General features: G+C 33.6%; 1 protein-coding gene across 1 annotated transcript; it reads right to left on the reverse strand.

Moving 5' to 3' along the window:
• Positions 1–11,956: 11,956 nt before the first annotated feature.
• LOC131613201 (uncharacterized) lies at positions 11,957–13,320 on the reverse strand. The gene is made up of 2 exons (XM_058884890.1): positions 12,739–13,320; positions 11,957–12,676 (listed from the first exon to the last, which is right to left on the reverse strand). The coding sequence occupies exons 1-2, from the start codon at positions 13,318–13,320 to the stop codon at positions 11,957–11,959; spliced, it is 1,302 nt and encodes a 433-aa protein (XP_058740873.1).
• Between the last annotated feature and the right edge of the window lie 3,363 nt (positions 13,321–16,683).

Consider the following 16,683-nt stretch of genomic DNA (forward strand, 5'->3'; position numbering starts at 1 on the left):
ATAGGCTTTGAGTGGGGAATTTCTGATGTTCCATGTGAAAGTTATGCCCAGTCAAAGTTGGGTTGACTTTCTCCTAAGAAACCCTAATTTGAACCTTTTCATCTTTGTTCATCTCTGAGTTTCTATTAATGGAATCATGATCAATTCTTGATCAAATGATGGTTATGCACCCCATACTTGATATTTGCCCAATGGTTAAAGTTTGGATCATGCCTTGATTATGATTAACCTTTCAATTTGGATCAGTTGACTGTGGATTATCTGGATTATGTGAATGAGCCATGCCTTGAGATTTGAACCTTGTTTTTGTTATGAGAAAAGTGTGGGAGGTAAATTTTGGGGTATGACACGATCAAGATACCATCATTCCCGTTAGGTCAGGCTTCTTCAATACTTGACAAATGAGATAATTAGTTTGTACTAAGGATCCGTCGACTAGACGATCAATGTCTGATAGCGAATATGGGTCCTTGGGGCAGGCAATATTGAGATCATTGAAGTCTACACACATGTGTCATTTGTTATTGGACTTTCGTACCAAGACTACGTTGGCCAGCCAAGTGGGGTATTTCGTCTTAATGGTGAATCTGAGGTTGGATAAGTTTTTCACCTCTTCATCAATGGCGACTGTAACACCACTTTTATACCCCAAAATAAATAAGCATATAATCAGATAATAAGCATGCATATAATTCAAAAGGGCGTCACATCGACGTTTTAAAAAAAAATAAAAGCTTTTAAAAACCGACAGCATTTATCCACAATACACAACACACCTGGTCATTTCAGATAACACCTAACATTTAATCATAATTCATCCAGAATATGCTTTACAACGGAAAATACTAAAATACTCATGTATTCCATTAAATGATTCATGTCCCATACCATGATCATAACTCAATAACACTCTCAATATAAAATAAACCATAATCAGAATATTTGGCTTAAAGCCTCTCAAACAACAAGTAGCTAAATAAACAGGTTCACAAGTTGTAACATAATACATAACCAAATAGAAACATGAGTTCAACACGCCTAGTCTACCCAGTGTTACATGACCATAGCATTGACTCGCTACTTAATCATCAAACAAACTCAGAAGCTCTCCGACTAAATCTTGTACGAAATACTAATCGCCAGAACCTGCATGTCGCCAAACGAGAGCAACATTAAAACAGAAGGGTGAGAATACGAATCATTATGAAGAAAGTATAATAAGATACAATGATTCAATCAACAGTTATAGGAATTCATCACACTTATATAACCATGTAAATAATACTAACCAACATTTATTTCATATGTTACAAGCATACATCAAAACTCAAGGAGTATAATATTAAATTCCAATACTATATTCCCAAATAATACACATAACTATAATTATCACATAAGCATATATTTTACCAAGTCATGTGTTCAAACATCACCAAATTCAATTATCACATCTCATGTACACATAACAATCACATAAATGCATATATTCAAACACCACATAACCTCAATGTGACTCAATGCAAAACATGTGACTCAATGCGTGTGGTACCCAATGTGGACCCAAAGTTCCACCGCTTCCGATTCATATAGAATCTAGCCACGCTTCAAATCCGGACAAGATCGAAGCCACCATATGTAAACATATAGTTTACCGCTTTCCGAATTCACTCTAGAATCCAAGTCGCTTCTGATCCGGACAAGATCAAAGCCACTACGCATGTTTCCAATTAAGGATCAACGTAATCTACGTCTATTTCCATTCAAGGATCACCGTCTAATACCATGTGAACCCACAGTTTCACCGCTTCCACAATAAAGCTGACTATGTCATGAATGAATGTACAATTACCAACCAATTATGCAATTAAGATCATCTCTACCATCTTAACATTCCGCATATCACGATAATTCAACTCGATGAATTATCCATCAATTGTACACAACATTCACAACACATACATATCATTCACATATAAAAAGGCCAATTAATCAATTACGATTCACAAAATCCAATTAACACTAGTATCCATACTATCTCATGTCAATTCACATTTACCACATATATATGAATATACACATTATTAAAACAACATCATCGGCATAGAAATATATTATTCTCAACATAAATATTCAAGCCAAAATACAAATTCGGCCCATTTCACAAAATACCGCAATTTATCAATAAACCGAATAATAGATCCAAGTCCGAACATAATTCAATCAAATCGACTCAATGCAATGAATACAACTATTAATCATCAATTAATATCACCTACTGCCAACAAAACTATTTTTATTGAAAAGAATGTAACACTGGCTTTCTAACGCTTCAAACGGTACTCAAAACAGATTCACGGTTTGAAAGTTATGAATTTGTAAAGTTTTCAACGAGAATACAAACACCGACATCATAAACTCACAACTCTAAACATATAAGAATAACTCTTATGAATTTAATTGCCTAACGGTCTGACTCAAGTAATAATAAAATAACTCTAAAGAGTCAAATACCTTCAATTTTAATTATACAACTCATCGAGTTTAACTTTAAAGCAATTTGAAATCAACTTTAACAACTCTAAACATCTCTAAACATGTCAGAGTTACTCAAACAAATAAAAATTTAACTATTAATAGCAGAAAATAACTCAATTCCAGCCACAAATAATTATTGAATCACATATGAGCATGATAGTTAACATAATACCAATTTAGCAAAGAATAAAATGAAATCAAATAAAAGTATAGTCATGGAAGTCACATGGTGCTACAGGGGCGATTTTTGCATTACACTAGAACATCTCATTGTTCATGGAAGGCTCCTAAGGTGTATACATATTCTAGTGACAATTATAATTTCTCAACTTGCCAATGTTGTAACTTTTATGTCTAACGTTTCAGTTTGGAAATATGATATGGAGACAAATCAATTTTAATTTAACAAAAGGTAGTTTCCAATTTATGACACAATCATGATTAGTATAATATGTAAGCATAATTAAGTGGTGTTGACAACTAGACTGATCCATATTATCTTTGTCTCTTAGACATGAAATAAGGTGCTACCTTGCTTATAGCTAATTCCATGAATTAAATATCCAATGTGTCAAAGTAAACCTCCACGAGATATGATAGTAGTTCGAAAACCATGACGTTTAAAACAGAACGATTGCAAAATACTAAAGATTTGCATAAAATAATAATTAAAATAAATTGACCCTTAAGACAAATTCTGATAGCACTAAATCTCTGTCATGTGAACTTCTATATGCAGAAACTACAGAACATCAAACGAGGAAAGTTAAAATGAAGTATAATAGAATCCCCACAAATTAACAATACATAATAACCAAAATCTAAAAATTGAAGAACAAAATCTTTAAATCATATGACTAACCATTGACTCAATCATACTAACCCATGATAATAAGGATTCTCCCCCTTACCTTGAATCAATCTCCTTCAATCTTCTAGTTTCTCCCCAAATCCTTTTCTCTTCTCTTCTTTCTCCTCTAGTCTCCTTTTTCTTCTTTTTCCCCAAATGAGTTATAACCTCAAAAACCCTATTTTCCTTACTATCTCTATTTTTAATGGGCTCAACCCACAATCAATTTCATATTTTATTTCTACTACTTAAGCCCAATTAGTTATATCTCTCTAATAACTTAATTAACCCATTAAACCCAATAAACATAATTATACACAAAATTAATTAATTAAATTAATTATTATATCACATAACAATTAAATAAATAATTAACACACAAATGAGCCTAATAAAATATACCCCTTATTACTCAATGTCTCATATTTCCGGTCAAATCTTAATTTACTCGGAAAATTCCCAAAACGCTAAACATTAACTCATTAATATTTCTAATACTAAAAATATTAAAGTTTTCGATTAAATATCAATCCGCTATCCCGAACTAATATCGACTAAATCGTCCCAAAACGCAAAAATTTCAATAAACATTACAAATGACTAAATTAAGCAAATAATTATTAAAAACACCAAATAATATAATTACTAACAAAATTAATAAAAATATTAATAAAAATCGGGATGTTACAACTCTCCCCCACTTAGAATATTTTCGTCCGCGAAAATTCAATCGACACAACCATTTCGACACCGAAACCACACTTACTCTCTCCCGATTCATACCAATACAAAACGTTCCACATCTTCAACTATACAAGCTTCCAAGGATTCCACTCCAATACTCGAATGGAATACCATGCAAACACACCGTTCTCTCGATGTCAAACTTATCAAGTCTCTCCATCCGATAATCCATCCTCACTGGAATAAAATAAGCGCATCTCGTCAACCTATCCACAATGACCCAAATCACTTCACAATTACTCGATGTTCTCAGCAACCCGAAACAAAATCCATAGAGATACTATCTCACTTCCACTCGAATAGGAAAACTGTTGCACCAACTAAACGGTTTCTGACAAGTCCAACTCAAATACACAATTCCGCTATATCCCTCTTCATACTTTACCACTAAACATTTTCCTCAAATCTTGATACATTTTAGTAGCATCATGACGTATACTCAAACAATTACGATGCCCTTCATCCAAAATTCTCTTTCTCAAATCTGAAACATCAGGAATACAAACTTGATTATGACTCCTCATGACACTATTCTTATTAATTCGAAAGTTATTACCTTTTTCCTTGTTTCATCAATGTCATCTTGTCAACTAATTCTAAATCCAATTTTGACCCTCTTTAACCTCGTCAAGAATACCACAAGTAAGCTTCCACATACCAAACTTAACACACGAAGACTTCGTCTCACAAACCAAACTCAAGTCTCTAAATTTTCCAACATCTTTAATTCTCGAATCATTGACATAGACATATGAAATGATTTCCTACTCAATGCATCGGTTACAACATTCGCTTTTCCAGGATGGTAATTCAACCCAAAATCATAATCCTTCGAAATTCCACTCGCCTTGTTTTCCTCATATTCAATTCTTGTAGTCACTACACACCTCAAATCTCGATCCAAACAATAATGCCTCTTAAGTTTCAAAACAAACCCAACGGCGGATAACATCCATTCATACATCGAATAATTCCTCTCATGAACTTTAAGTTTCCTTGAAGTATAACTACCACCTGTCGATATCTGCATCAACCCACCTCAGCTCGAAATCACAAACCTAAAGAAACTCTCTTCCTTTAACCAAAGCTCACATCAGAAAACTTCGCATATAACCTCTTCTCTTTCAACATCGATGACACAATCCTTAATGTTCAGCATGTTCATCGTCACTCTTAGAATCAAAACACCCTAAAAAAACATTACCTCATAGAACCTTATTTTCTTCTTACTCGACAAAACAGGTGCAACTCTATGACTATACACTCAGACAATTGAACCTCTTCTCCAACAACTCCTCAAATTGACTCTTCAACTTCTCCTTAGTCGCTTTACATGCTACCAAGTTAGTAAGACAAGTTTATCTCGTCCAATACGATCGCGTCTTCTATCAATAATAGATTAAGGGTGATCAAGTCCTCAATTTGTCAATAGACAGTCGACAATCATAATGAAACATAAACCATCGTTACTAAACCATAATAATGTTCTTTCAGATCTCGCACTCGAAATCACTTAAAACACCAATACCCAAAATCTCTCTTAAAGTTACAATTACTTGCTTCAACTCCAAACAGTTCATACCAAAATTCTCATCAAATTGGTCTAGCAGAAAACAAACTAAATCAATCCCAAAATCTCTACCAAGATGCTCAACGGATAATTCAAACACGCAAAAGAAGTAGAAACAAAACCAAAGCAGTTGTATCAATAACCATACTTCTATGCATAACAGATAAAACAAGATCCAATCTCACAACACAATCCAAAGAAACGAAAGAATACGTTGCACCATCATCAATAATAACATACGTACCTCAGATTAACCTCTCCTTAGCAGTGGTCTCAGCACCAGGCAACGCAAATGCTTTTCCTTTCGCTTACTCTTTCTTTGGCTTATCACATTTGGTACTAATGTGACCTCGCTCACCACAATTGTAACAAATCGCACATGAACCAATTCTACACTTGTGTGCTTTGTGACCAATCTTGTTGCACTTGAAACATGTCACATGAGTCCTATCACAATCAACGGCATGATGACCTTTAATACTACGTCCGAAACCCTTAAGTGGAGTAGAAGTTCCTCCCCCACTTAGCTTCTTGCCAAAATCAGATTGTTCTCTCTTGTCATCATATGGTTTCCCGCTGGATTGTCCTCTTCCTCGCTTCAACTTTAGAAACCTCATTTCTTTCTTTCCATGCACATCTTATGGAAAATAGATTTCCGAAAATGCATCATAGAAAATAGTCCAAGTAACTTCAATACCTTCTCTTTCAAATCTCCGCACAGTATTACTCCACCAATCGTCAGCTCCTTTCGTCAGCATGTGAGTACCAAACCGTACTTTTTGTATATAAGTGCAACTCACGACTTGAAAGATCTTCTCAATTTCTCTCATCCATGCTTGTGCTTTGTCAGGTCCATACTCTCCTTCAAAGATCGGCGGATTGCACCTTCGGAAATCTCCAAAAGCACGGAACTCATCCTTTCCTCCATAACCGGTACTCTCTTATGGCGCTTGTCTAATCGCACCAGTCCACCTCATCATTGCCTCAACATTAATGTTACCATTCCTTCCTGCAGCCATTGTCCTAAGACATCCAACAAACAAACCAGACAAAACGGTATCGATCGTGTCAGATACACAAATCTAATACAACGGGATAAAGGACATTAATGACTATTGACCAACTGGTCGACCATGCTCTGATACCACTAATGTAACACCCCTTTTATACCCCAAAATAAATAAGCATATAATCAGATAATAAGCATGCATATAATTCAAAAGGGCGTCACATCGACGTTTTAAAAAAAAATAAAAGCTTTTAAAAACCGACAACATTTATCCACAATACACAACACACCTGGTCATTTCAGATAACACCTAACATTTAATCATAATTCATCCAGAATATGCTTCACAACGGAAAATACTAAAATACTCATGTATTCCATTAAATGATTCATGTCCCATACCATGATCATAACTCAATAACACTCTCAATATAAAATAAACCATAATCAGAATATTTGGCTTAAAGCCTCTCAAACAACAAGTAGCTAAATAAACAGGTTCACAAGTTATAACATAATACATAACCAAATAGAAACATGAGTTCAACACGCCTAGTCTACCCAGTGTTACATGACCAGAGCATTGACTCGCTACTTAATCATCAAACAAACTCGGAAGCTCTCCGACTAAATCTTGTATGAACTACTAATCGCCAGAACCTGCATGTCGCCAAACGAGGGCAACATTAAAACAGAAGGGTGAGAATACGAATCATTATGAAGAAAGTATAATAAGATACAATGATTCAATCAACAGTTATAGGAATTCATCACACTTATATAACCATGTAAATAATACTAACCAACATTTATTTCATATAAAGTGGCTTCTTTCTCATAGAAAGTGGCTTCGACGGAATTTCCAACAAACATGTCATTTTGTCGAAAAGCTCATAATATCTTAAAGATATTTTCTTCCCTTTGCTGATACCATGGTGTCGAAAACTCTAGCTAACACGGTGTAGGACCAATGGTGCTCACTTGTTTACCTTACTAACAAATGCTAATAAGGATCTTCTATCAATGATTTGTGTATCCTTAAAAAACACGTTCCTATCTTTTTGGCCCAGTCTATCGGGCTTTTGTTTTTCATGGGCCAGGTCAGGTCAAATGGGCTTCGAGCTGACCCATTAAAAAAAGATTTTGGTAAGTTTTGGGGAAAAAAGGTTGAGATAAGATATGCTTGCATAAATGTGTTTTCAAGTGATAAAGAAAAGTAAAAGAGGATGAAGATATATTTTCAAGATGATGTGATCAAGGAAATGATTGTGAGATGAAGAGAAAATTTGATAAATATTAGTTATAATATTAAGTTACTTTGTACTTTTACATGGATGTTTTGGTGATATATATATATATATATATATATATATATATATATATATATATATATATATATATATATATATATATATATATATATATATATATATATATATATATATATATATATATATATATATATATATATATATATATATATATATATATATTATGTAACTTTTATCCATTACATCCCTTTTAATAAAATTAAAATTATATTACTAAAATACGGGCCGGGCTGGCCCATCGGGCTGCAAAACTTTTAAAAAATGGTTCAGACTCATTTTTTATAGCCCATTAAGCAATCGGGACGGAACAAACCAATCCATTAAAACATTTTGATCCACCGAGCCGAAGCAGGCTGGGCCGGATCGGCCCATTTGACAACTCTAATCACAACTACCTAATAATTTCTAATAAAAAGGAGATTAAATCTGTAAATAAATTAAAGATTATTCTAAAATAATGACATGTGCACTGCACATTATTGCATTTCATTTTAAAATTATTTCTTAATAAATAACACTACTATTCTTTTAATGGAAAAGTCACGAACAATATATAAGAAAAAAAAGTTAATATAATCAATCGTCAATTGATTTAGTGGTGATTGTCGTTAGGCTTGATAGAATGATCACATTTCGATTTCCGCAACTGCGATTGGGAAGAGATTTGAATCACTCAACGTAAAAACTGAACCCCCAAATCAAATTAGCCGTTCTTAAACGGTCCTGTAAACCGGATACCATGGTTGAAAAAGAAAGACGTTAATATATGAAAATATGTACAGTAAAAGAGGTTTGTCATGTGATGTGATAATTGAAGACTTTCGATTTATAACCAGAAAAAGTAGACTTTTCAGGGAACTACAATTATTTGGACATCAATGTTCAGGTGTTGGTGGTTGTTGGTTAGTAGTACTACCTCAATTTCCTAAGTACTCCATATGGGGCGAATGGTAGACAGATAGTTGTAATAAGAAGCATGTGAAAGGGAAAACTTACAATGAATATCACAACAACAAAAATTCTTCACTGCAATTGTGGCCAAGAATTCTTGAATTTTATGAAATCTTTTATGCAGGAAGGTCAGTTTATACTAAAAAACAAAACATATTCACTTCTCCTATTAAGTAGCTTAGTAGGGATTATATATAAATAATTAATTTGTTTGACTTCAATGAAAAATTAATACTCTCTCCATTTCACAATATTCTCCATTTCACAATATTCACAATATGTGTCGATTTTGAAATTTACACATTTTTTAAAATAATAATTAATTGTGTTGATTTTAATGATAAAATAAATTTATTTACTAAAATATTTTTATTTATAATAGATAATAGAGTAGTTTTTTTTAACTAAAAAGATATTCATTCATTCAAATTGAAAAATACATCGATAATTACAAACTCAAGATCGCTAAAAATTGAAAAAGGTGAATCTGCAAACAATCTTGCAGCACCTATGTTAAAAGCATACCACGGCAACATGAAAGTGCCTACAAATATGACAAAATAAAAGTCACCAAAATGTTCATACTTCTGGATCTGTAACATTGACGCTCAAGTCTTCCTCAGATCTGCAATGATTTGAAGGAAATGTGTCAATCTGAACCAACAAACACTGTACTAAGACGAAAAATCAACAAACACCGTACTAAAACGGGAAAACCAACAAACACCACACAAGACGATGAAAACTTAAAAACACACAAAAGAAAAGAAGCAAATTTATATGGATAACCACTTATTTAAATAAAAAGAGAAAGAAAAACGGTGTTGAGGGGTGATTTTTAGTCAAAAATGGCCAAAACCTATCCCTACGATTGAAGAATGAAAAGAGAGAAAAGTTGAGAGGAGAAAAGAGGTGATAGTAGAGTAGTTATATGATTTAAAATATAATAAATAAGGCTAAGTTATTGAAAAATAATAATAAATATTACTCACTTCGTCCCAAAATAATTGTCATAGTCAACACTTTCACACAGATTAAGAAAATATGACACATGAAAGAGACAAAATGAAAATTTTACCAGATTATCCCTATTGATTATTGGTGTATTTTAATTATCATTAATGCAATGTGAGAGAAACGTAAATTATGAGTATTAGAGGATACAATTGAAAGAAAAAAGTTAAAATTGCATTGGAAACTAAAAATGACACTTATTTTGGGACAAATAATTTTTACAAATGTGACGTTTATTTTGGGACAGAGGGAATACCTCTGTTTTTTTATTATAAGTCATTTTAGACTTTTCACGCATTAAGAAAAATAATAATTGTGGTATGAAAATGAAAAATTATAAAAGTTTTTACAAAACTATCATTCATTAATGACATGTGGAAGATAAATTTACATAATTAAAATGAAAGAAATTAATAAATATTTAAGAATATAATAAGAAAAATATCATTAATTATTCATTAGAATTGTAAAACGACTTATATTTAAATACAATTTATTTTCTAAAACAACTTATATTAAAAAAGGGAAGGAGTAATACGGTAGTATTCTAAAAGGACAAATAATTTGAGACATAAAAATGAGAAAAAAGAAACTTATTATGAGACAGAGGGAGTATTATTTTTTCAATTTTTTATTAATAATAATTAATAGAATATTTCAATAAATTAAAATTATATTAATTAAAAATATAATAATAAAGGCAAGATTGTTGATTATTTTTCTTCTCTTTTAAACTTTCTTTAATTTGTTTTTTTTTTATATTAGAAAAGAAAGAGATGGCCGAATAAAAGGAAACAGATACTTTAGAGTCTATTTGTTTTAGCTTTAAAAAATAGATTTTTTTTTTGTATTTTTAAATGAATTTTATGGGTGCGTTTGATTTGCAAAATGAGAAGTACTGGACAAAACAATACTAGACAGTACAGAACAGTACAAGACAGTTTTATGTATTGTAATGTGTTTGATGATTAATGCACTGAACAATTTTTTCTCAATTTTTCTTAATATGTTTATGCAAAAAATAATATGATTTTTACTATAATATTATTTATTATATATAAAATATTAATATTTATGAATCAAAATATTAAATAATAAAAAGGAGGAAAAAAGGATAAAGAGATAAATATTTTTACTCTGTTTTAATATATTTATGAAGCAGATAAAATAATTTAATTTTTACTATAATACTTTTTATTGTTATATAAAATATTGATATTTATGAATCAAAATTTTAAATAATGGAAAGAAAAGAAAAATGACAAATAAGAACTTTTTTTCTCTACTTTGTTTGATATGTCGATGAACCGAGTAAAAATAATATAATGTTATTGTAACATTATTGATTTATAAAATATTATTATTATATTTATGAATTAAAATATTAAATAATGAGAAAGAGGGTGAAAAAAAAGATATTTTGATGTTTTTTTATAATTTGTACCTGGGATAAAAAGTTGTCCCATGATTTAGTGGAAGACAAGAATTCATAGTTTTGTCATGTCCCTTGTCATTTATTTTGTCCAATACCATAATTAATTTACGCATCAAACAAGGTACAAAGAAAGTTGTCCTGTCTAGTACCATATTTATTAGCAAATCAAACACACCCTATAAAACAGTTTTTGAAAATATTATAAGATTTTTATATCATTTTTTTATCTAAATTAAAAGGTTAATTTTGACATCTAATAACATAAACAGACATTATTGAAAATTAAAATATAGTCAAAATTGTAATATTATTTTAAAAAAATTGTATTTCAAAAATAATTTTTATAAAAAACTATTTAAAATAGCTTCAAAATTAATTAAATTTTTGAATTTTAATATCTAATTTTTTTTTGAATCAATAGAATTTGATTAATTCAAAAAACACTCTATACACGGCGATCGCTCACGATCCAGCCAAAAGAACAAAACCAGTCAACAAAACAACTAAGCGCCTACACCTATAACATAAGCATAACTAAGTGTTTCCTATATTTCTTAGCATTCCAAAGTCTATACACTAGAATATCTATAATCTCTTTATCAATGTCTCCTATGTGATTTCTCAGACCAAACACAATCTCATTCCTCACTTTCCATAAAGCATAGACAATTTCAGTAATAGCACTCTTCAAGAGTGTCGCTCTCCAACTTCTGCCCTTGCAATTTCTAATAGTCCAAACGAGTTCCCTATCCCAATCTATAGGAGAATGAGTAATATTGATCCAATTCAGGACTCTTTCCCAGATATTTCTAAAACGAATGCAACAGAAGAAAAGGTGACCAATGGTTTCTTGTTGCGAACAGAACACACACCGATCATCCTGGATCAAACCAAACCTCTTCATCCTCTCTTTCGTTGCCAATCTCCCATTACAGGCTAACCAAAATATGAAAACAGATCTAGGTCGAGCAAAATTCCCAAACATCAGATGCTTCCACACAGGCTTCACATCCGTGGCAAGCAACTTTATGTAGAGGCTCTTCAATTGAATCTTATTACCTCTACCAGCATGAGAAGCATCCAGTTCTTGATATAATTGCCTAGCATGGAGCAGTTTCTTAGACAACCATGAGTAGCTCTCTTTTATAGGAACCTGCATAATATCAGCATTCTTCAAATAGTATTCATGAATCCACTTAATCCAGAGAGAATCAGTCTTTCTATTCAAGTTCCAAACCTGCATAATATCAGCATTCTTCAAATCATACTCATGCCTCCATAAGCTTTAGGCTTGCACACCTTCTTCCAGGCCAGGGGAGATTTTCTAGACGCAACCTTATCACCTGTCCATAAAAAACTACGGCAAATTGAGTCAATTCGATGGAGGTCTGCCTTAGGAAGAGGCAAAACTTGCATCCAGAAATTAACCACTGCAAACAGGACACTCTTAATCAACATCACTCTGCCCGCATAGGTAAGAAGCTTAGAACTCCAATGAGTGACTTTCTGGACAATTTTCTCAATCGGCACAAGGTAGTGTTTGACAGCCAATTTTTTACTAGTTAAAGGGAGACCTAGATACCTAAAAGGCAGCACACCTTCCATAAAACCAGAGTGTTCTCTAATAGCATCCCTAATGCTATGCTCCACTCCACCAAAATAAATGAAACACTTATTAGGGTTCAAGTGCAGACCTGTGGAATTAGTGAAAACAGAAACCTTAGCCAAAAGCAGGTCAACAAAATTCAGATCTCCTCTCGCAAATAGCAGCAAATCATCTGCAAAGGTCAGGCTAGTGATCTTCATCCTCTCACACTTAGAATGATACTTGAAGCTGGGCAGATTGTCAAGTTGGAGAAGCAGTCTTGTGAGGTACTCCATCATAATCATAAAAAGGAGGGGTGAAATGGGATTACCTTGTCTGATCCCCCTCTTAGCAGACATACTTTGAGAGTACACACCATTTATGTGAAACCTGTAGGTCACTATAGACACAGTCAACATGATCCACTTAGTAAATCTAGCAGGGAAGCCTAACTCCAACAAGATGCTTTCTAGGGATTTTCAATCAACCATATCGTATGCCTTTTGTAAGTCAATCTGCATCATACATTTGGGGGTGGAATTCTTCCTCTCATACCCTCTGATTAATTCATATGCCAATAAAACATGATCCTGCAAGTGTTGACCTTTTACAAAGGCAGCCTGGTTCTTAGAGATAATAGTTGGCATGACAAACCCTAATCTCCCAGTTAAAACTTTAGAGATTATTTTGTAAATGGTGGTACAACAGGATATTGGCCGATAGTCCTTAGTAGCCTTTGCCAAACTGTGCTTAGGGATGAGAGCAATGACTGCAGTGTTGAAACCATGATGCAATCTCCCATGAGCAAAGAAATCTAGCACAACCCTACACACATCATCACCCACAATTGTAACACCCGTATAATTTTAATATTAATTTAATTGGAATATTGAATTAATAATTAGAATTATAAAGATTTTGTGGAAATAATAGAAAATAATGGTTTATGGCATTTGGGCCATGTGAGGAAATAGTAAAAGAAAGGGGGGTGACTTTGTAATCCTTTTACTAATTTTAATATTATTTTCATAAAACAATTGGAATTGGGGAAGAAAGAAGGAACGTGCAAGAACAGAGGGTTGAGAACACGAAGAACGTGAAGGAGAAGTGTAGAGGGAGAGACCAAGGATCAAGAACTCTTGTCTAAGGTAAGGGGGGACTCTCCATTTAATCTCTATTATCGTGTTATGGATAATGATGTTGATTAGGAGTATTATTTGGATCAATGGATTCTATATTCTGAATTTTTCTGTTTGTGTTCATCAATTGGATTGAAAATTGTGACTGTTAATCCCTAATAACTGAGTAGATTTAGGTTGTGATGAGTAAAATCGATTGTAGAATCATATACTATTGATGTTGAGTGAATTACATGGTGTTTAGAATGTGAAATTTCTGGTTTTGAGACCCAAATCGCAGGCTGTATAGATGAATTCGCGAGGAAGACGAATGGGTAAGTTGCAGATTTTGGGAAGACGCTGTTGATACGCGTATGATACGTGTATGATACGTGTATGATACGTGCCATACGTGTATGATATGAGCCATACGTGTATGATACGTGTATGATACGTGCCATACGTGTATGATACGAGCGATACGTGTATGATACACGTATGATGTTATTTTGTGTGGAAATGTGGTTCTGTCCGTACGCGTATGATACGCGTATGGTGTGTATGTTTTGTCTGAAATTGTGCTTCTGCCGTACGCGTATGATACGCGTATGGTGTGTGTTTTTGAGAAATTCTGGCCCTGTTGGTACGCGTATGGTACGCGTATGGCCAGCGTGACCTGCAGATTCTGCTGTTTTGCGATATTTGAAAGTCTGACGACGTGTGACTTTAAACTGATGATTCTGTATGAAATATTGTTGTTTGATTTATGGAATGATGCAAATATATATGTATTGAACATACTTGTTAAATGATGATGAAATTTGATGAATGAGTATAAGATGATGCTACTCATAGTATGATGATGAAGATAGTATGTTGTGTATATGTTTGCATGCATTCATAATCATTGTTGTGGGTTGTATCCTAAGGATGAGAGGATTCAGTGAAGGGCAAGATTCCCATTGTGTGGAATCTGTGCTGGCAGGGCCGTATCTGGATGATGATAGATCGGTCGGTGGGTTTTCCCATTGATGATGTTGGTACCACATGCATAGTGTCAGTTTCATACATGTGCATGATTTGTTCTATAACATGATTATATATGTTATGTGAGGACTTTTCTGTTTATTTGCGGATGTGTGATGATGACTTGTCTGAATATGAAACAATTGGGTGAATGATATAATTATAATATGTTGTTATTTATGATGCAATAACATTGGTTAACTGTGATGAGACTCACCCTTACTTGTTGCCATTTTCAGATTGAGGATAGCGGCGCGACTTGGTGAGGATTAGCTCATAAGTCGGCTTTTAGTTATTGTGTCGGTGTCATGCTCTGGTAGATGTAACACTGGGAACGCGTTGTTTTGGAGTTTTGGATTATAACTCTATTTTGTTTTGTTATTTGAAGTCTTATACATTAAATGATGAATGTTGACTTAATAATTAAATTCCGCTGTGTAAACATGACTTTGTTTAATGAGTTATAATTCCAGATGTTTTCAGTGAATGCTTGACAGGTGCCAAACGTGTGTATTCTTTATTTATTTTATGAATTGTGACACCTCTTGTATGTTTACTCTGATTAATAATTGTTTAAATGCCGCGGGTTATTAGAGGGTTGTTACAATAGTGGTATCAGAGCATAGTTGGTCGTTGTGACCAGAGTCTTAGTGTCAGTGTCAGTCTTTCTGTGTATGCGACTAATACGAGTTATTTGTCGATACTTTTGTTCTGACTGGATTGTTTGTGTTAAGCAGAACAATGGCTGGAAGAGGAAGAAACGATGATGCTATCACTGAGGCTCTGGGCATGATTGCTGGTGTGCTTGGAGGAGGGACTGTAGGAGCAGGGATTGGTGCTGATAGGCAACTGGGGAATTTTCAGAGGAATAATCCTCCATTGTTCAAAGGCACGCATGACCCTGAAGGTGCTCAGAAATGGCTCAAGGAAATCGAGAGGATTTTCAGAGTCAATGATTGTGCTGAGAATCTTAAGGTGAGATATGGTACGCACATGTTATCTGAGGAAGCCGATGACTGGTGGTTGGCAACCAGAGCTGAGCTGGATGCTGGTGGTATAGCAATTACTTGGGCTATATTTAAAATGGAATTTCTAAGGAGGTATTTTCCTGAAGATGTCAGGGGCAGAAAGGAAGTTGAGTTTCTAGCGCTGGTGCAAGGTAACATGACAGTACCAGAGTATGCTGCCAAGTTTGTGGAACTGGCAAAGTACTATGTGCACTACAACAACGACGAAGCCAGTGAGTTCTCGAAATGTGTCAAATTTGAGAATGGTCTTCGTGATGAGATCAAGCAGGCTATCAGGTACCAGAGAATTCGGAGATTTGTTGACCTGGTAGATTGTAGTAGAATTTTTGAGGAAGATAACATCAAGCTGAGGTCATCTCACTCTCGCGAGTTGGTTGACAGAAAAGGGAAGAAACATATGGATAGAGGTAAGCCATATGGTAGAGGCAAACCTGCTGATTGGAAGAAACCCAGTGGGGGAGATTCCAGTGCTCGTATCAGATGTTAC

Source organism: Vicia villosa, linkage group LG6 (assembly GCF_029867415.1).
Source record: "Vicia villosa cultivar HV-30 ecotype Madison, WI linkage group LG6, Vvil1.0, whole genome shotgun sequence".
Lineage (NCBI taxonomy): Eukaryota > Viridiplantae > Streptophyta > Magnoliopsida > Fabales > Fabaceae > Vicia > Vicia villosa.

What these genes read in the sequence shown, in the direction of transcription:
- LOC131613201 (XM_058884890.1), bottom strand. Translation starts at nt 13,320, where the DNA reads ATGGAGTACCTCACAAGACTGCTTCTCCAACTTGACAATCTGCCCAGC. An exon ending in CTCCCCTGGCCTGGAAGAAG is followed by an intron (nt 12,677 to 12,738) that starts GTGTGCAAGCCT and finishes GATATTATGCAG; the next exon opens with GTTTGGAACTTGAATAGAAA.